Consider the following 22,857-nt stretch of genomic DNA (forward strand, 5'->3'; position numbering starts at 1 on the left):
CTTCTGATGAAGACCCTCCTAATATAGACTACAGGATTTGAAACATCGACATTAATGACATCTAGACCTCCATTTATTGTTATGTGCCCAAACAGTACTCTAACTATGAGTCAAAACTGAAAATAATTTTGTGAACCAGTCTACAGTGCTCATTGTTTTGGATCTGCTCATGAATCACACTCAGTATGCAATTTATTCACATTTGTCACTCTCACTGCGCCATCAACCACTGGAACACCCATAATACAATTGTTGAACTGTAAACATAGACAACAACAAATTCTGCTATTGTATTGTGGGTGCATGTTGATTTATCATGCCAATGAGGCTGAGGGCTTTCCCCGGCGGAGTCATTGTCTCCTTGTATAACACTGAACAAACTGGAACATTTTCTGAATAGATTCAAAAAGGCCTCTAGTAGCTGTAGATAAATTGTTCTAGATATTGACTGTAAGTTCACCACATGTGCCATTTTTTCACAGTAATAAGTGTAAATGTTTTTCATCTTTTCATGTGGGTTCAGTATTGAAGCAGTGGATCATTGCTATTTCCGATATAATATTAATTTTCATTCCCATATCCAATTTTCTTCATGTTTGTGCCATTTTAGTCATTAGCCTCTACTTTATGCTGGTTTAAGAATTTTGACTTATTTCCAAACTAGGGGGGTCATTACGATAGCGGGCAGATCGCCACCGCCCGTATGGCGGTGGTGATCCGCCCGCTAAAATCCACCGCCCGCATGACTTTTCCCCCTGCCACATTACGATGGAGGACGGGGGACCCCGGCGGATGGGAAGACCGTCTGCCGGTTTTCCTCTGGTAGGCAATCCGCCCGATTGCCTAATGGCGGAAAAGCCCAGGAATATGGTGGTGGTGCCTTGCAGGCACCGCCATCCATATTATCATCATGGCGGTGGACTGCCTTTCCATGGTGGAGACTCTGCCATGGAAAGGCAGGCGGTTTTGTCTTTGGAGGCCCATTGCGGACCCCCAGGGCATTCGGGGGTGGGGGGTGCACAGGGGGAGTACCTATGGTACCCTCCTGCATTGTCATGGACATGGTGGTAGGCACCTCGCGGTGCCTGTCACCTTGTGCATGACAATGCACACAGTGCATTCTTAGCATTTTGGCAGGCGGTGCTGTGACCACCGCCCGCCACAATGCTGGGAATGGAGGATGCCACCGTCATGGTGGCGGTGGCATCCTAATTGCAGGTGCGGGACCGCCGCACCACTGGCGGCCGGTCCCAGCACCACTAGGGTGGCCCGCCATCCTAATGGGCCCCTAGATATGTATTTTTAGTATTAGTGTTCAGGAACCACATGCAATTTTTTTTGAGGAAGACCTTGATTACTGTGCCAAGACAAGGATTGCTTACAGAAACCTGTTTACTTACTAGCAATAAATAGTTTTGACTCTGTGTGCCCAGCCAGAACACTTGTACCATCTCTCTACCAATATGTACAAATCCTAATTCCTACAGTGGCCCCTGGTCCAAGCTACTCATACTTTTTTAACTTGTCTCCAAATTAAATCTTCTATGTGGATGCAGCATATTGTTTGTTTACTTGGAACTCATTTGAACCCTTCATAAAATTTGCCATTGACTGTAGTCTTTATTTAAATGTCGCTCACTGTCAACTAAAATTCATGATTTTGGAAATTGTGGGCACAAGACAAGGAAGAGACAACCACAAATTCCTCCTTCAAAAAGAGAATTATTGGATTAAAAGATTGGACACTGATGCCAAACGGCCTAAATGATAGGATGGAATGCAGTTGCTACCTTTAACCTGTATGGCGTTCACCAATGTATTACCTTCTAGATTCTGCTTTTCCAGCTTTTCTAACTTGTCATTCAACACACGGATTATATGTTTTTCTTTAGCAGTGTTGCAAATTTCAAGATGGCTGCCACCATTGTGTATTTAGGAATATTTACTGTGACCTTAGCGTCACACATATCGTTTTTATTTTAATTGTAGATCCAAATTCTAACTAGGTTCTCTGGAATCCAATGATGGGTACTTTTCACCTTAATTCAAGTCAGGTGTCACTTTTCCTAATATTTAGTCAATTGTTTTGTTATTTGCATGATCAACATTCTGCAGTAGACGCTAGGTAACCGTTTGCAAGATGGCCCCCACAGTCTAAGATTGTCCTTCATCTAGATTTAGTCATCCAGAGGTATATAGTACTTTGGTTAATGGAGTAGCTGATCTACTTCGTCATTGAAGCGCTTTGACGTGTCGTTTTTGACCAGAGATCCCTTAAGTGAACCACAATTTTATTTTGAACAAACCTATATTCACCATGAGGCATTCTTCTCTTAAAAGGTTTTCTTGATTCTCTATTTTATTTATTGTCACATCACGTTCCGGTTTTTGCAGTCTTCATTTGGATTTAAAGATTATTTGTCACCTTTGAGCCGCCTGATTACAACACGGGATACAACTTAATTAAAACACAAGAGTGCATGTTTTTTTACATGACTTCTGCTATTCATCTTTGGCATATTCAGTTTTGCTTTTGAGCATGTTTCACGTGTATGTATCACAGGGCAATTTCACAAAGACATATTTTTCATAGTTCTGAACCCCTGGATACCAGCAGACACATCTGTTATGGTATAACACAGATTATAGCCGTGTTCGATAGAGCTTGAGCTACATTTAGCTTTTACGCTTTTTTCGTTGATGTTACATAAACGTTGTAACAGGTTGACCTTTTATACCACTGGGTATATGCATGTCTGAAAGTGCGAGCGATATTGTCTATTAAATAAATACTGTTCTTAGAGCAGGCCGGTTGGCTGGTATTCATTATGATCTCCATTTACATATTTTTTTCAGATTGTTTATCCCCTGACGAAGGGCTAAACCAGCCCGAAATGCATTGGGATTGAATGAAAAATTAAAAATCAATGTTTCTTATTCTGGAAATTTGTGATGTGAATAACTTTGAATACAAATTTGATGGGATGAAGAATACCCAATACCACCATTGAAAAATAAATACAGATTGAACTTTCATCCACGACTTTGGGGCACATTGCAGTGCAATAGGGGACGAACCCAAGTTGGGGAATGCTACTTTATTTTATTATTGGTATTTCACAGTCAAGGATCTGAAACTCTTCTGCGTGCCATAACAGGAGTAAGATTTAACTTAAGTTTGGAATATCGAGGAGTGCGTGATCCTTCTCACTTGTGATTGTTCGCTGTTCTGATCAAGAAACACTGCACCCAAACGTAATTGTTCATATTGTCTTACGAAATATTTCACATTTGACTGATTCAAGGGCAGACACGTTTACTTTTGCGGATAACAAGGCCATAAGAATATATGCTCTTATCCAGGACAAAATAACAATACCATACAACACAGGCAATATACAAAACAACATCAAACAATTGATGTACCTCACTAAAAGGAAATAAATCAACAACTGATAAAGTATCATCGTGTTCAAAGAATCCCCAGGGGATTAAGGATTCCACTGAAGCCATCCTGGTGTAAAAATAATTCAAAATTCATTGAAAGATGGTATGCCATACTTAACAAGTATTCACTAGACCTGATACTTTTAATTGTGGAAGAATTGTCTAAAATTCTGGATGACCTCACCAAAGAAATCGATCAAATTAAGACTGAATTATCACCAAATTGGAAACGGAAGAGTAGTCTAAAACATTAGTTGACATTACCCGACAATTGGCCAGGTACACTCAAGAAATCAACAATTGGAAAATGTGCATGTTTAAACATGAATTTATCGATTATAAACTTGGAGAAGTGTACAGTTGGACAGAAATGTATGCAAAAAGAAGACAAAATAAACCATATAGTCAAACCACCGACGCAGAGACCTCTTCTATGGATTGTGAATCTAACAAATTTCAAAGAAGGTCAGAAAAAAACAACTTCCAGTAAACAACCAACTATTCAGGATACTGAGCAACCTTAAACATCTGGGGTGGCTTTTTTAGAGAGCGGCTCAATGGCCAACGACGAACCTGGAGGGGAAAAAGAAAATCCAGAATCAAAAATCGTTTCAACGTCGATCAAGAGAACCAAGGGAAAGAAATCCTGAATGAAAATAACTTGGTAATGAACATTTCCACTCACCAATTTAATCAGGTTGAAATTAAAACCTTACAAAAAGGTACAACTTTTGTTCTTACCTGTTGTCAGGAATGCATAATGCACAGGTGGTTTCATTGCCTGCATCATTTGACAACATCCTAGGGGTCTCCATACGAATCATCTTGCAGTCAGTGGTATATATACAGTCAATCATGAGTGAATTCATGTCTGGGCAATACCCTTTGTTATTATATATCGTGTTCTTGTGGTCCTAGGTTTCATTGCTTAAGTGTTGCTATCATTATTCTAGTGATGCTGCCAATGCTTGTTTTGTTCCAATGGCAGCATAAATCTCAGGCAAATAGGAAATGCTTCTGTGTGTTGGGAAGCATGCAAGACTATGGCGAATGACAGGTGCTAGACACGTGGAATATTAATGTTGTCAAGCACGTTGTGAAACATGCCTGGCAACACCCTGTCAAGACGCTATAAATAGACATTTCCTTCAGCACTCAGTGCTTGGCTTTTGTTTTCACCTTGTCTGGAGTTAGGTGTGAATTGTTTCCTTCTGCTACTGGAGATGAGTTTCCTGTTCCTGGAATATTTAAGGATTCCTGCCAGCTGGTTACACGGAGACAGAATTCAGAACTTTCAAAGCTGAGTGAACATTTCTATTTTTATTCCTCTGATCAGTTTGTTTTTATTATTTGAGCTGTCAGTTTTCCTGTCATTGGAGGAAGATATTTTCCTTTTTTTAAATTATTTTAAAAAGCAAAGATTCTTCGCTCAGTGTTATGGCTACAGTCGTTTTGTGGACAACATTGTAATTGTGTTATTTCTACAGTGGTTTTTTGTGGACAACATTGACATTCATAGTTCAACATTATTTAACATTCACTTTTGAGTTATTTATGTTGGAATTTTGGAGCACCATAATTAAGAAGTCTCCTCATGCACCAGAGACAATTACCACTGTGATCATTTGGTATCACTATGTTTTCACAAATATTCAGGTGAGAGAGTGTCAGAAATGAATGTAGGCATATCACTACATACTGAGTAACTGGTATTTCTTAGTATAATACAATATATTTATTTTGTGTCTTTTAGAAATTCAGTTGTTATATCTAAAGCAAAATAGGTCCCCAGATCCACGAGATGAGAGAACGTGTAACAAGTTTCTCGAACCTATATTAATATAGATAATTGAAGGTTTGTTCCAATGGCAGCATAAATCTCAGGCAAATAGGAAATGCTTCTGTGTGTTGGGAAGCATGCAAGACTATGGCGAATGACAGGTGCTAGACACGTGGAATATTAATGTTGTCAAGCACGTTGTGAAACATGCCTGGCAACACCCTGTCAAGACGCTACAAATAGACATTTCCTTCAGCACTCAGTGCTTGGCTTTGTTTTCACCTTGTCTGGAGTTAGGTGTGAATTGTTTCCTTCTGCTACTGGAGATGAGTTTCCTGTTCCTGGAATATTTAAGGATTCCTGCCAGCTGGTTACACGGAGACAGAATTCAGAACTTTCAAAGCTGAGTGAACATTTCTATTTTTATTCCTCTGATCAGTTTGTTTTTATTATTTGAGCTGTCAGTTTTCCTGTCATTGGAGGAAGATATGTTCCTTTTTTTAAATTATTTTAAAAAGCAAAGATTCTTCGCTCAGTGTTATGGCTACAGTCGTTTTTGTGGACAACATTGTAATTGTGTTATTTCTACAGTGGTTTTTTGTGGACAACATTGACATTCATAGTTCAACATTATTTAACATTCACTTTTGAGTTATTTATGTTGGAATTTTGGAGCACCATAATTAAGAAGTCTCCTCATGCACCAGAGACAATTACCACTGTGATCATTTGGTATCACTATGTTTTCACAAATATTCAGGTGAGAGAGTGTCAGAAATGAATGTAGGCATATCACTACATACTGAGTAACTGGTATTTCTTAGTATAATACAATATATTTATTTTGTGTCTTTTAGAAATTCAGTTGTTATATCTAAAGCAAAATAGGTCCCCAGATCCACGAGACGAGAGAACGTGTAACAAGTTTCTCGAACCTATATTAATATAGATAATTGAAGGTTGTGGAGCAGAAATAGATATACATATATAATTTTTACTTACACTATCACTACTGTTTCATTATCATCAACCCTGTTTATTCCTAAGGTACAAAAAGTGCTACTCTCGCAGTCTCATAGTTTCGATCCTGGCTGGCCAGTGACAGTAGAAGAGTAGATGTGTCTCTTTCTTTTCTCTCTTCATCATCCAACCTGCCAGAGCTCCTGTTTACTCCAGCAGCGCTGAGAGGTTTTCTCGGAGGACTGGGGAATAGTATTCTCCCCGGTAGACGGTCCTGGATTTCAGGTGAGTGGCTGGACTTACATGTAACACCTGTCGTACTAACAGTTTATAGGTACAAATCAGTCTGTTTAAATTCATCCAAAACTTACGCCTAAAGAAATGTTTTGAAAATGTTGTTAAAGATCAAGCCAGAAGCAAGGATAGCATCTTAAAAGACTTAAGCCCCAAAAGTACATTCATAGACTGAGTCAGCCACAAAAGTACACAAAAATTTAAACAACCCTCATTTTAGGCCGATAGTGTCAACAAAAGTTAGTCTTCATGAACCTGTGGGAAAGTTCTTGGACAAATACTTGCAATCCCATGTCCAAAAGATAACCCCTTACATCAAGGATACAACGGATTTTCTATTGAAAATCAATCAGACTAACATTGACACAGATAAACAAATTCTACTATATACTATTGATGTAAAATAACTTTATACTTCAGTTCCCCACGATTTGGGCATTGAAACTATGGAATATTTTTTAATGCATTCAGAGTTGGACAATGACTTCAAAGTATTCTTAATGGTACTCTTACAATTCACACTGTATCAGAGCTATTTCAGTTGATATGATCAATTTTACTTGCAATTAACTGAAACATCTATAGGCAATTGTGCAGCTCCGGCGTATGCAAATTTGTTCATGCACAAATTTGAAATTGACCATATCCTTAATAAAGATACCTGGAAAACTAATGCCATACTATTTGTGAGATTCATTGATGATATATTCACCTCATGGAAAGGGTCAAAAGAGGAATTAACAGTAGCTTTGAATGGCCTTAACACCATCAATAAGAGGATTCAATTCACTTATGACTTCAATAGTACCAGCATTGCATTCATAGAAGTCCTTATCTCAAAGGAAAATAACAAACTAGAAACAAACATATATAGAAATGAAACAGATCTCAACAACTTGCTTCATTATAACAGCTTTCACCAAAATACATTGAAGAACCATCTACTTTACTCACACCTATTAAGGGTTAAAAGAATAGTTTCTAATCCAGAAACTTTAGATGAACAAGTAGATAAAATGATTAACAAATTCAGGAATAGAGGATATCCTATGAAGCTTTTGGTTGAAGCTGAAGTATGCTGTGCTACTAAAACACGGCAAGAATTACTTGCTCCCACATGGAAGAAAGGGCGAAACAAAAGAATGGTCCTGATCTCCAAATTTTCAACCATGAGCATCAGTTTAAGAAATCTATTTTAAAACATTGGCCAATGCTTCAAATCAAACCAGATTTTAGAGGGATTGTCTCAGAAAAACCACTGTTCCCCTATGGAAGAAGGAAGAACGTAAAAGAAATGTTTACACGAAAATCCACTCTAATGTTGAACAAGACATACAAAGGGACTGTCCCTTGTTTTAACTGCAACAATTGCAAAAGTATCATTAGAGGCTCATGGATTCATCATCCCAGGAAAGGAAATATAATAGACCTAAAAGTTAAATACCTAAATACTCAATACCACCATTGAAAAATAGATAAAGATTGAACTTTGACGACTCGTGATTTACAGTAATAAACTCGATGCAATCCCTTTTATAGGGACACAAGGCAGTGCAATAGGGGATGAACCCCAGTTAGGGAACACTACTTTATTTTAACACTGTTTGTAATGCCATTCTGGTGGGAAAAGATGCCCTTCATAAAATAAGACTTAAAGCAATTCAATGTAATGGAATAGGTAAGTGACACTGTCGCTTTGATTTGACCAGCTATTGGTTGGAAAATAATTGTTAGGTTCTTCTGGTGGGTGTAGAAACATTGAGGTTATTTGGTTTATATGTCTCTTGACAATCCCATAACTTCACCCAAACTCTCCAGAAGCTGTATTTGGATCCACCCTATTCACAGTTTTAAGATCCTGCTCATTTACTGAAAAATCCCCAATTTAAAAGCTTCACAGGCATGAAAAAAACCACAGTGGGTAGAGTGATTTTACCTCTTCTGCCTTTAACCCCCAACTTTTCTCTGAAAGAAATAAGTCCTTGTGAGGCCTCTATTCCTTCAAGACATTTTCATTTTAATTTCTACTGAACAAAGCTCAAAGGAGCATCTATAAAGGTGCCCATCCATTGGTGGTTTACTCAAGCAAACAGTTATCTCCTTTTCCTTTCCTCTAGCAAAAACAAAAGCGCCGAAGGTGAAACTTGATATGAATGTTTGCCATCAAAGGTGAGTTTTTAAATAGATAAAGTTATGGCTAGCACCTGGAGTATTTATTTTATTTATGGTTTTATGGAAAATGCAATTGGTCATGGGTGTCCAATGCTTATAAATAACCCAATACCATAACTGAAAATCATTCTAGAACAAATAGAGTTAATAGAAAAACTCAAATATCCAGGTTTTGAGTTGTTTTTGTAAATGTAAGTAGGTTAGGTTCAAAACATAATGTAAAAGAAAACTTTTTCCAAGCTTTAGGTGTTAGATAGACAAAGAAACATCTCCCCTGGCCTGCTACACAGTGTCTGGGCACTTGTAATAGACATCCCGAGGAGGAACATTATAGACTAGATAGGCAGTTTGGGTAGCCCTTTGGTAAATAAATGAAGGGCCAAGATTGTTTAATCCTTGTGTCAAATACACTGGCTCTTAAAAAGAATGTAGACTAAAGGAGGTCATTTTGTGTAATGGTAACCCACTTGTCTGATTTTGCTGCCTGTAGGATTGTGTGCACTGCGCCCTGCAAAAGGGGTTCAGTGTGTGGGCTTCAGCCTAAAATATGTACTGTGCATTGGACATACTTAATTGGCTTATTTATTTTTCTATAATACCATAGGAGAAGGAGCAAGACAATCACAAATGGTGAGGAAGTTAAAGGTCATATGTAAGCTACAGGGTGTATTTACACCATCCCCATTTATGTGTGGCTTCAATTAGCAACTTTGTGTGCTTCCTGGGATGTAGATCAAAAGGAAATCTGCCACTCACTGAGCACATTTGTGAACATTAACCTGTTGAGTGTGGGTATCGGTCAATGCCCAACACCCGCACTTCTTCCCTAGTGCAGCTGTTGGCCACTGGCTGACACTGAGGAGGGGTGTAAAGGCCCTCTGGTGCATTGCACAAGAGGGATTCATTTATTCAAGTTTTACCTCAGGCTGCTCAGTAAGAGCTTCCTGATCAGCCTGAGTCTCTTTTCATACTATAATGACGATCAGTGTGCAGAGTGCACTGAAAGCAATACAATAAAGTGAAAGTACAACGACCCAAGGGACTCATTTTACTTTATATTCATCAGTATGTGGGGGCATATCTCAACCTACAGAGCACAGACTGCTTTGGGAGGTGTGTTGGTGGAAAGGGAAACTCCCTCCTTTACTATGGTATCTCTGCTTAGTGGATTTCTCTTTGGAACTTTCCACAGTTGAGAAATCCACAAGCAGGGACCCACCCACTAGGCACCAGGAATGGGGGATAGGAGAGTCAGTCAAGGGCTTGTGCTGCCCACTTAATAACATCTCCCCTGGCCTGCTACACAGTGTCTGGGCACTTGTAATAGACATCCCGAGGAGGAACATTATAGACTAGATAGGCAGTTTGGGTAGCCCTTTGGTAAATAAATGAAGGGCCAAGATTGTTTAATCCTTGTGTCAAATACACTGGCTCTTAAAAAGAATGTAGACTAAAGGAGGTCATTTTGTGTAATGGTAACCCACTTGTCTGATTTTGCTGCCTGTAGGATTGTGTGCACTGCGCCCTGCAAAAGGGGTTCAGTGTGTGGGCTTCAGCCTAAAATATGTACTGTGCATTGGACATACTTAATTGGCTTATTTATTTTTCTCTAATACCTTAGGAGAAGGAGCAAGACAATCACAAATGGTGAGGAAGTTAAAGGTCATATGTAAGCTACAGGGTGTATTTACACCATCCCCATTTATGTGTGGCTTCAATTAGCAACTTTGTGTGCTTCCTGGGATGTAGATCAAAAGGAAATCTGCCACTCACTGAGCACATTTGTGAACATTAACCTGTTGAGTGTGGGTATCGGTCAATGCCCAACACCCGCACTTCTTCCCTAGTGCAGCTGTTGGCCACTGGCTGACACTGAGGAGGGGTGTAAAGGCCCTCTGGTGCATTGCACAAGAGGGATTCATTTATTCAAGTTTTACCTCAGGCTGCTCAGTAAGAGCTTCCTGATCAGCCTGTGTCTCTTTTCATACTATAATGACGATCAGTGTGCAGAGTGCACTGAAAGCAATACAATAAAGTGAAAGTACAACGACCCAAGGGACTCATTTTACTTTATATTCATCAGTATGTGGGGGCATATCTCAACCTACAGAGCACAGACTGCTTTGGGAGGTGTGTTGGTGGAAAGGGAAACTCCCTCCTTTACTATGGTATCTCTGCTTAGTGGATTTCTCTTTGGAACTTTCCACAGTTGAGCAATCCACAAGCAGGGACCCACCCACTAGGCACCAGGAATGGGGGATGGGAGAGTCAGTCAAGGGCTTGTGCTGCCCACTTAATAATGTCAGTCGTTCTGTCCCCCTTGGGGGGCAGATGGTAGTATTCACCACCATCTGCCCTTCAGGGGTAGAAAGCCCACTGACACCAGGAATATTTTTTAAAAATAGAGAAGGATGAAGCTATATCCTCACACCAAAAACAAAGCAGACAGTCTTTCTGCCCCCCATGGGCGATGTGGGATATTACTCCAATCTGCTTGCTCAAGGGCAGAACACCCACTAGACACCAGGGATTGTTTTTCAAAAACAAATAGCGGTGAGGGCTGCGTACCATTCCTGCACTGTGCCCCACCCTAAATTAAGATACTGACAGTCTTTCTGCCTCCTGATGGGGCACACATGGGTGATTATCCCCATAGGTTCCCCTAAATGGGTCACAAAGCCCACTAGACACCAGGGATTGTTCTTAATATAGGGGTAGGACCCCGACGCCTCACCCACCCCAAAAACAAAGTAGACAGAATGTATGCACCCTCTGGGGCGGCAGATAGGATTTATTACCCCCAAGTGACTAGGGAATTAATTTTTTTCAACATGGGGTAGAGGCTGCCCACTACAGGAATGGCTAGGCCCCCGCCCCAAATAAATGTGCTGACATTTTTTCTGCCCCCCGAGGACAGCTGGGGTGATTACCCCAAATGTGCTTCCACTGGGGGGCAGAAAGCCAACTAGACAGCTGGGATTACTTTATTAAACTATAAGAGTTTGGGCTACCTGCCATGGGCATGATTATGCCCCCAGCCCAGAAACAAGGCAGAGAGTCTTTGTGCCCCTCTGGGGGGCGAATTGGGGTATTACCCTGAATATGTCCTACTAGGGAGCATAACGTTCATTAGACATCAGGGAAATAAAAATAAATAACTACTGGGGAGGCGGATGAGGCTAATTACCCCAGATCTGCCTCCAGCAGCAGATAGCCGACCAGACACCATGGATTTTTTTGAAAGAGAATATAGGGCTGGGGGCTGTCCACTATGGCCATGGCCATGCCCCAACCCCAAAAACAAGACAGACAGTAATTTCTGTTCCCCGGGGGGGGCAGATGGGGGTGATTACCACCAATCTGCCCCCCCCCCCACACTGGGGAGGGCAGAAAGCACACTAGACACCAGGGAATTTTTACTAAAATAAATATAGGGGTGGTGCCCATCATGGGCATGGCCATGCCTCCACCCCAAAAACAAAGCAGATAGTCTTTCTGCCCCCAGAGGGGTGGTTGGCGATGATTACCCCAATATGCCCCCTCTGTCCCTGCGGTGGGGGCAGAAAGCCCACTAGACACCACCAGGGACAAATGTAAAAAGAAATATGGGTAGGGGCTGTACACCATGGACACATCCATGCTCTCAACTCAAATAAATGTGCCAAAAGTCTTCTACCCACCCAGAATGGGCAGAAGGGGATAATTACACACAATCAGCAGTCCCCCAGAGGGACACAAAGCTCATTAGACAGCAGGGACTGCTCTTATGTGGTATTGTTTTGGGGGCAACGGCCACCCTCTGGAATGTGCTGGTGCTCTCCAACACTCCTGGGCCCAACAGACTTTATGCCCTACCAGGCGATGGATTGGGGTACTCACCACTAATTTGCCCTCCTTGAGGGGGGCAAAAAGCCCACTCAACACCAGGGACTACTTTCGTGCCGGATTTTTGTTGCAGGTGAGTGCATGGGTACATTCTCCCCCTTCTCCCTCTCCTGGGGCGCAATAGATTTTCCGACAGCCAAAGCCCTTCCCAGCGGGGTAAACGGAGTATTTCTACCCCCAGTGGGCATATAGGAGGCTTGTGACAATTGGGAAGGTTGACCCAAACTTGACAGTCCATGAATATCCAGGTATTTTGTATTTGGGACAAACGAAAGGGAGGCAGGCATCACATTCTGACATTACGCCTTACCCCCACCCTCAAGGGGATATGCTAGCATGGAAATCCACAATTTAGAGATGTACAAATAACCACTGCTACTACATTTTATATCTGGTGCCCATTTCAGAAATACATAGGTTTGCTTGATTCCCATTTTTCACTCCATATATTTCCATATATTTCACAATATGAATTGGTCTATAATTGGTACAAACTGAAGGTACTGGTTACTTTGGGATCTATAAAAACCCTATATATCCCTGCAACCAGAAGCGTCTAGTGGACGTAATGGTGCAAAAAGTTACAGATGAAAACTTATGCCCTCATTATGATTGTGGTTTAACCACAGACAGGCTGTCAGTGGCGGTCCATCCGCCATCTAGGGCATCGGTCTGACCACTGCATTACAATGCAGCTGGTTCGACCACAGAGGTTGGGGGCAGGACTGCCACCTCCAAGAGGATCAAAGATCTGCGCTGGCAACACTATAGGGATTAGGATATCCCTTTTCAACTGCCTCTTCATGGCGGTTCCAGGAGCCATGACAGGAACAACTTCCATTCAATTTCTGGCCTTGGCCAATGAATTCAGGGTGTCCATTTTGATGAGCAGCTCTCACTGGAAACACAGGTAAACAAAACAGTAGCTGTATGCTAAGTTCTATTAAGAAGCTTAAAGAAAATTGTCCCGATACTACTGCAACCTTACGGAACACTTGACGGACAGGCCTCTATAATGAGCAGGCTGGACTACTGCAACACATTACTTTTAGGATGCCCGGAATATTTACGCTAAAGGCTTCAAAGGATCCAGGTGCTGGCTGCTAAGTTAGTGCTAAACAAAGGGAGAACTGAATCTACAACCAAAGTGATTCTGGAACTTCATTGGGTCCCGGTAAAGGAGTGTTGCACATTCAAGGCCCTTTGTATACTTCATAGGGCGTTACATGGTGCAGGACCCAAGGCTTTACAGCAAAAAGTAACACCATACAGACCAGCTGGAAGGCTGAGGTCATATGATGCCCACCTGATATCTGTGACCCCTTTTAAAAAATATGACAGAGAGGCAGAGCTTTCCAAGTCAAACTGCTGAAATGTGGAACAACCTGTCACTATATCTTAGGACTAATCCAAGCCTAGTAAGATGTGGCTCTTTCCACAGTAGGAAGGATAACTGATAATCAAACAAATTTAGTCTCACTCTCTCTGACAGAAGCCCCTCAGCAATTATAGTTCTGCAGCACCAAGATGCCCGTTGGGCGATGTGGCCAGGGGCACATGTGGTGCCCCCCAATCATCCATGCACAGTGTGCCAGGTACCACATGGTGCCTGACATACGATGCATGGATGTTTAGAAACATCCCTTTTTCAATTGTGGCTTGTGCTCTGGCCCTTTTCCAGGCCACAGCACAAGCCACAGTTGAAAAAAGGATGTTTCCGACCACATACATGGCGTTCGCATCCAAATCTGGTGGGTGGGACAGCCCACTACTTGTCAGGTGGACCCAATATCACCAATGATCGTCTGACCACCATCGTAAGGCCACCCTGAGTCAAAAATAATCATTTTTTCTCACTCATTATCTATATTTCTTTATTTCAACGGTTAGTTGCTCTGTGAAAACCTTGATAAATTCTGAATTTTCCACCACAAACTGGAAGTAGGCTGAAAGCACAAAAAATAAGAAATATGGGCTATCTCATTAAACAATCCAAAGCTGTGATAAATTAGATTTTTTTGATTAATCACTGCATGTTCTTGAAAGCTAGAAAGATGGTGACTTCAGTATGGTAAACCTTTCGTTGATAACTTTTGTTAGGAAAAACACAAGGCACTTTTTGTGGAGCACATTTTTCCTTTTTTCCCCCAAAAACTCAGAATGTAGCTATTTTTTGGACATTTTCTCTGTTTCTTCCAGGGAATCCACAAATCCTGGGTAGCATTAGAGTTCCCAAGATGGTGGAAAAAATGAAGCAAATTTGGCATGGATAACTTATCCGGGAAGAAAGTTATAGAGCTCCAAATAGCCCAAAACCAGCTCAGTCTATGGGGGAGCGCAGTAGTTAATGGGTTAAAGGCCTCTTAGGTTAGTAAAGAGATATTGTACATTTTGAAGACCTTGGGGCATATTTATAAAGGTTTTGCGCATGGGTTGTGTTACTTTTGTGGCGAAGCCTGATGCTAAATAGTTTAGCATTTTCTAAGCCACACAAAGCCACTTTGCATGGTTTCGAGGTGTTTAGTAAATACAAAGTAACACACGGCTGCGCATAGCACTGCCTTGTATTAATTTGCTTTGGGAAGGCATTCCATTGGTGGAGTAATAGTGTTCTGGCATATTCCCAGATTTACTAAAACTAGTAATCTTGGGAATGCTTCAAAACGATATGCCTTTCCCATTGAGGTGTAATTTGGAGAAATATCTTTATTTCTCCTTGTTTCTTCCTCTTTCCATGTGTGCTACATCCTGGAGAGCACATAGAAATAAGAATATACCTTTAAGGGTTGTTATGTGCAGGAAGTTACCCCTTCCTGCACAAAAACAATTTGGGTTGTAACACAAGGACCCTTGCACCATGAATCAAGGGTGCCTGCTTTGTTGCTAGGTAGCCACAGGTGCGACAGCATAGGGAGAGAGGTGGGGAACGCCATTTATTAGTAGATATGGGGCTTTCACCTCTCTTCCACTCATGCAAAGCAGCAGCCTGCCTTGCGTGAATGTTAAGTAAATATGCCCCCATGCACGATTTAGATACAAATGCAAGTTGAATAAGAACTGTACTGTACCTGGCCAGAAGGGTAGTCAAAGTTACTATTGCTGCATTTTCCAGAGACACATAATAAGCTCTGCAAGCCGTGTGCTATAGCTGTCACTGCCAAATAGGCACCGTACGCGGTGCCAGGTTCAATGTTTTGCACTAAGAAGTCATCATTTGTGTATAATACATTGACTAGAGTGCAGGCCAATGGTGATTTGAGTTTCACTGCATCCGAAGCATTGCAGGCCTGCGGAGACGTCTGCGTCTGCATACAATCCTTATAACTGAGGTACTCTTCACTGCAGCCAAATCGCGCCTCCTTGTACTCCTCAATAAATGTATTAAATACATCAGGACGGGGGTTCATATTTTCAACATATTGATCAAAACCGTCAATCATGCCTTTTTTGAAGGAAAATCCAAGTACAGTCCCGACTTTGTTGACACCTGGTAGAGAAGTGACTTCTCTGGAGCTAGACCAAGCATCGCTCGCAATCCAGGTTCTTTTTATTCCATGCTTTATGAATTCACTGAAGAGTGGAAGAACAACTGTGTTTTTTGCAATCACAACCACAACTTTTGCAGAAGAACTTTGCAGCCGGCCAATGATGGCATGTATATTATCAGCCATTTGAGGGTGCCCCAAATCTGAATGTATCATCTCTTTGAATGCAATGCAGATTGATTCGGCTTCTATATCATCTGAGGCGCTTTGTAGCGCAGACCGTCCATAGTCGTCGTCGCTGGCGATTAGTCCCACCCAGTTCCACTGGAACACTCTTATGAGCTTGGCCAATGCCTTTGTTTGGTAGACATCACTTGGAACTGTGCGCAGAAATGATGGGAACCTCCTTTTGTCACTGAGTGTCGCTGCAGATGATGCATGGCTGATCTGCTTAAACAAAAAAGAGCTCGTGTAAACAAACATGTACCCAGCAGCAAACTACCACCCTGAAAACAAAGTATTCAAAACCAAAGCTCTCAACCTTTAGAAAAAGTTCCGTTGCCCAAATGTCTACTCAGTACATCAAATCTGCAAGGAGGGGAGTCTACTTAAAGATAAGTGAAACCATACATCTTGTAAAGAAGAAACTGCGCTGTTCAACGGTGGCTCTGTGTGTCTGCCAAATGTTTGCATCTTCATGCTTCTTTGGGGGGATGTTTGCTCTCACCTGTGCCCACTAAAGGCCCTGAAACCCAGAGAGACATTTTTTCAGATACCCACTACCAATGTTCCCTCTAACTTTTCGCCTCTGTGTGCAGCAGTGTAAGGTCCCTGTGCGCTGCAGCCCAGGCTGTGTGCGCCAGGAACCAGACCGCACGTGTGGGTGCAGCATCAAATATCACTTCAAATGTTTGCTTAAAAAAGTGAAAGAACAGTGTATTTCCACACCTGTAGCGCCACATGTAGTGTCTAAAGGCAGGTGTTCAATTTAGATACACACGTCATGACATGAATTGGTTACACAGGCAAGTACACTTCGGGTTTTGACAAGCATAGGACTCCAACGATGGTACCTTAAGATTTTACTAAAGATCCTCAACTCGAGCACTGTTCATAGGGTGGGAAAATGTTGGGAGCCTACACAAGATCACATATATACAATACACATGGATATGACACTGGATGAATCTGGCTGTGGGCGGCTTGGAGAATCCTTTAAATACACAAAGTGTAAGTACTGGGTCTAGCCTCACAATGACCCCGGTGCCTTTTCTTATTTTCCGGCTCCTGAAACTACTGAGCTTAAACACGGAGTTGCATAAAACAGTGTTCCGATACTGCCGCGTGCATTGGCTTGCAATGCCAAAGGAGTGTGTAGTAATTACAAGGAGACTTACCCAGCATCACCCAGCTTGTCAATGAGGTGCCTTACACAGTGTTTGGTTAAAGTTAGAACACCCTTTCAAGCAATAATACAGTAAATTATCTTTGACACAATTCTGTCCCGAGACACTATCAGGAAAGTGTATTTGTTATGCTTGATCGCATTATAATGGAAAAGGTTAAAACAGTGGCTGATTTCAGAAAGAAAAAAGAGTCTATTGTGATTTAATGTAGTTCTCTGCTCATATTAGTTTGCTTTGCTTAATTTTGATCCTTCTTAAATCTGTACATTTGTGAGCGATAAAAGGTTCACAACCTTTTACTTGCTGCCTAGTACCAGTGATCACTCATGTTCAAGTGTTAGTAGTTGAACAGTGGTTATTGAAGGTAGATGTGAACACGTCTTTTTCAAAGAAAATCCTGCAACGTCATGTATTGCAAAGGGATTGGTCACTGTTCGGTATGCTTGAAGTGTTAAGTAGATGCCTTTTTAATATCAGAACTATTTTATATGTAAAAAGGAAACATCATGAAATGCAATACAAGCTTTGTAAAGTATACAAAGGCAACACACACTAACATCAGATGTGAAATCACAAGTTCCACAGTTTAAGGTGCAGTGCTAATAGGGATTAAAGGCTATGTTAATTAATTCATTGTTATATTGGTTATGGATCAAAATGTTGTTGGGAAGCAAAATATTGAGATGCATCAGACATAATTATATAAATGTCACACAAACACAAGGAAAATATGAAAATGTCACATAAGGAAAATGAAACTTGCCAGCTATCTTTTTCTGGAAAGAAAGCGTCACTCATAGTTGTTGAAATGTCACTAATAATTACACTGAAATCATGAAAAGGTCACACAGAGCATTGTGAAACCTTGACAGCTATGCATGTAATTTCTATATACATTTCCCTCCTCCTTATGGCTTGATTTTGCTGGCGAGAAAGTGTTACTCACAGCCCTGCCAAGTACAACGCATCAGGTCTTAGACTAACGCATTTCAGTGTGGTGGTCCACCCTGAAATGCAAATTCACGCACAATAGGAATAGCACCTGCCTCGGCTGTCAAGCCATCACGCCGCTATACTGAAACTGGAGTGGCAGCACGCCTGTGCGAGAGCGCTGTTCCTAGTAGGCTTTACGGGTTGCTAGCTACAATGTATTAGTTTTCAAGTCAAGTCAAAATTCTTTATTCGACATGCAAAAGCATTATCATAAAAGTACAGTAAAATCACATTATCACATCATAAAATTAAATAAAAGTTTAAAAGAGTGATAGTAGACATATCAAATTCAGTAAATGAGCATAAAAGCAATGTGTTCTTTTATGGGTGCATAGAAGCCCTGGTCATTAAAATCTTTTTTAAGTAAAAAGAAACCACTGCGATAGCTAGAGGGCTGTCTAAAGCTTTCATTTTAAGATAGGCTGCCCTGCAGGAACGAAGTCCCCAGGATTTGAGCAGCGGTTTCAGATAGGCAACCCTTGGCAGTTGGTAAAATTTACAAAAAAGGATGCAGTGGATGTTGGACTGAGATGACAGGCCATCACATGGGCATTTCTCCAAGTTTCTCGACCAACAGTTCTGATTAGGGAATGTCAACAGTCTGAAAAAAGTGTCAGTGCGGAACCGGGTCACGAGCATGCGGGAGAAAGGAGAAGGAATTACAGAAAGATAGTGTTGCATCCCTTCCACAGTAGTGCAGAGTTGATGTTCCTGTACAGTATACTTGGTATTTTCAGTGATCCAGCGTCGGTTTGCCAGGTGGCTAATGGCCAAGCGTTTTAGAGTCACTCTAGGGATGTTATTGAGGGTGGCTGGGTCAGTGAAAAATTCTGGGTGTCCCATGTCGTGTAGCATCTTTCTGACGTAGTTCAGCCATTTGAATCGATGCACATTGCTCAGGCTGAGACAGTCCATAATGATTTCCCTGTTGAGGTGTGTTTCAGGGGTAGTCCACACTTTGTGCCATAATATAACGGGTGCAGATTTTATCATGTCCATAATATATGTAAAACCAAGTTCTTTATGCATAACAAAAACAGAAGTGCCGGGTGGTGTTGCCAAAAGGTATCGTAGAAAACGGTTCTCAGAGCGTTGTATGGGGTCTGCCTGGTCAATGCCCCAAATCCCTGATCCATATGTGCATGTAGAAACGCACTTGGCACGGTAGATCTGTGATAAGGGGATGATCGGCCGTCCCCCTAATTTTTTCGAGAAATTAATAAGTGCCCCTATAGCTTTAGAAAAGGCAACTCCTCTAGCTTGGGCGGCAGCCCGCCAGGAGCCCTTCTTCTAGAAGGTGATGCCCAAATAGGGGAACCTATCGACACTTTCAAGCTTGCTTCCATTAATAAAAATGGAGCATTTTCTTTTCCCTATTCCCAGGCCACAGGACATGGTAAAAGTCTTTGATGCATTAATTTTTAAACCTCGGTGTGACATGAATTCTGTAAAGTCATTTACTGCACATTGGAGGCCCATGCGGGTCTGTGACATAATTGCGGCATCGTCCGCGTAAAGTAATATGGGTATGGGTTTCCCATTTATAGTGGGGTAATCGTGATAATTTCTATTAAGATACTGGCCTACTGAATTTATATAGAGAGTGAACAGTAAGGGAGCTTAAATACAGCCCTGCCTTACGCCTCTTTTGATGTAAAACCTATCCGAGCACTCTCCTTGTCTGCCATATCTGACACGAGCTGATGCACCCCTATACAGCTCTTTAATAAAGGCGAGAATGGGGAGCTCAATACCAATCTCGGCCAGGGATTCCCAAAGCAGCTCATGGTTGACGCAGTCAAATGCAGAACTGAGGTCTACAAAGGTCCCCTTTCTTGCCTGAGTATATTTTGCAATAATAAGGGTCAAATTCAGACCTTGCTCAATAGTACCTCTGCCCTGTCTAAAACCATATTGCAAATTTGAAATAATGTCTTGTTCACCCAACCAGTCATGCATCCGATTTAAAATAATGCGCCCTGCGACTTTCATGAGAGAGTCGAGCAAAGAGATAGGGCGGTAGTTAGAGGGATTGTTCCTATCACCCTTTTTAAAAATCGGGACAACGACCGCTTCGGGCCATGTGTCTATAAAACCTGTTTTATTCAGGGAATTTAGGACGTTTGTTAACAGGGGGGCCCATAAGTCCAGCTGTGCTTTAAAAATGTCAATAGGTACACAGTCAGGGCTGGGGGCCTTCCCAGAGGGGCTTTCAGTCAATGCCATAAGGACCTCAGTACAATCAAAAATAAGGTCTAAGGGAAAGAGAGAGGGAGCATTCAGCTCTTTGTCTTGGTTATGGTGGGGATCCAGACAAGCTGTAGGGACCATATCGTCACTTATATCGTATAGTGTGCCAAAATGGTCAACCCAGATATCAGCGGGTATAGCCATCTCAAGTTTAACATCCCGAGTACCCTTCAGAAAAGGTGCATTAACAGCTTTCCAGAAGGCGGTGTTATCCCTATTGTTAGCAGCTTCCTGTAACGCTTGCCATGCCTCTGTTTTTAACTGTTTAGTTCTTGCCGCCCATACTGCACAATATTTTTGTCTAGCGTCCCTAATTTCCGATAGGTTACGGGGTTTATTTTGCAGGGTTGTTTTTAAACGTTTCAAGGCCTTGGTGCATGATCGATCAAACCAGCCAATACTGCTCTGTGAAAATTTCTTGGGTGCCCTAGAGAGTAAGGGCCCGATTCACAGAACAAACTTAAGACAAAATCCTAAACTTAGTACCATTTTGGTATTCACAGAATGCACTTACTACTTCTGGTATTCACAGAATGAACTTACTACTTTTGCGATTCACAGAATAAACTTACTACTTTTGCTATTCACAGAATGGATTTAAGACTACTAACTTTACGTCCGCACTCGGGCTGGAAATTCCGGCCCGGAGGCGGAGCTTCCGGCCCGGAGGCGGAGCTTCCGGCCCAGAGGTGGAGATTTTAAATCTCCGCCACTGGCCGGAATCCCCACCTCCGGCCTGGAAGCTCCGCCTCTGGCCCGGAAGCCCCGCCTCCGGGCCGGAAGCTCCGCCTCCGGGCCGGAAGCTCCACCTCCGGGCCGGAATTTCCGGCCCGAGTGCGGACGTAAAGTTAGTAGTCTTAAATCCATTCTGTGAATAGCAAAAGTAGTAAGTTTATTCTGTGAATCGCAAAAGTAGTATGTTCATTCTGTGAATACCAGAAGTAGTAAGTGCATTCTGTGAATACCAAAATGGTACTAAGTTTAGGATTTTGTCCTAAGTTTGTTCTGTGAATCGGGCCCTAAATTCTTAATCTCCGTTGATATAATGGAGAAAGCATTTCTGATTGCCTGTGGGCTTTCTGAGGTGGACAGACATATCTGGATATGCTCATGTGTATTATTAATCAGAGTGTTAAGGAACACAGGAGGGACCACTTTGTCCCATTTAAGGTAAAGTCCCATCGTACAACCCAAGGTGATGGGCGGGGTATGGGACGGGTTTACCCTTAAATCATCTTTTGATGTGGGAACTGTTCTAATAGATGCCGTTAATGGGTAGTGGTCACTGAGGGCACAGTCCAGTGTCTCCCAGTTGGTAATAAGCTCTGAGTACCTTGAGGATATCAAGATATAGTCGATTGTGGAGTGGAAACCTCTCCCATTATAAGTTGGTTTAAAATTTTTCGGAGGACTACATAATTCATTCGCATATGACACATTAAAATGCGATATTAATCCATTCAGAAGGTCGCCTAATGTCGAATGCCGAAAGTGAGAAGTGGTGTCGCTTCTGATAGAGTCTAGACCACAGGTGCCACCCGTACTCAGTGGACACAGGGAGCAGTTGAAGTCCCCTGCCCATATAAGCAACATATCTGTTTGAAGATGGGACTCAACTTTAATTAAATCTGCCTTTAAACCGTTTAGAACCGTTTCGTAACGGGAACTAGGTATGTTATTGTAAAATTTGACCAAGGTAATGTTATTAAAACGATTACCTTTTAAAGAGATAATCTGGTAATTTTTAGTCCCAAAAAAGTTAGTGGATGATATACCTGACTCTGCAGATATGTAAGTCACTAATCCGCCTCTATTCCTACCATGCGGGCTCAGCAACGCTGGGGTGTGTAAGGTCTTATAACCTAAAAGATGGAGTTCATCAATGGACCATGTTTCCTGTAAACAAATGATACAAGAAGTGGAGACAGTTTGGATCCATGAAGGGTTCGACAATTTATCGAAGAGACCTGCCACATTCCATGACAAGAGCCTTACGGCCATAGGTTTATTGTTAATGTCGATATTGCTACCCGTGGCGCCGTTGAAATGCTCAGGAGTGTCATTTAACTGGCAGGGAGCAGATAGATCTAATGGACATACCGTAACTTCAAGCTGAATTTGATTCAGTGATGTATTTAAGCCATCACGTGGGGGACTACGCTCAGAATTTAAGCTATAGGCATTG

The 22,857-nt window shown here is 41.8% G+C and overlaps 1 protein-coding gene across 1 annotated transcript in view; it reads right to left on the bottom strand.

Moving 5' to 3' along the window:
• Window positions 1-22,857, bottom strand: part of LOC146817842 (G protein-coupled receptor family C group 6 member A-like) — a 119,461-nt gene that overhangs the window by 57,210 nt on the left and 39,394 nt on the right. The window contains exon 3 of the mRNA XM_085611305.1: window positions 15,607-16,470. Within this exon, the coding sequence (XP_085467431.1) occupies window positions 15,607-16,470 (864 nt within the window). The remainder of the gene's footprint in view (window positions 1-15,606; window positions 16,471-22,857) is intronic.

This window comes from Triturus cristatus, chromosome 6 (assembly GCF_964204655.1).
Source record: "Triturus cristatus chromosome 6, aTriCri1.1, whole genome shotgun sequence".
Taxonomy (NCBI): domain Eukaryota; kingdom Metazoa; phylum Chordata; class Amphibia; order Caudata; family Salamandridae; genus Triturus; species Triturus cristatus.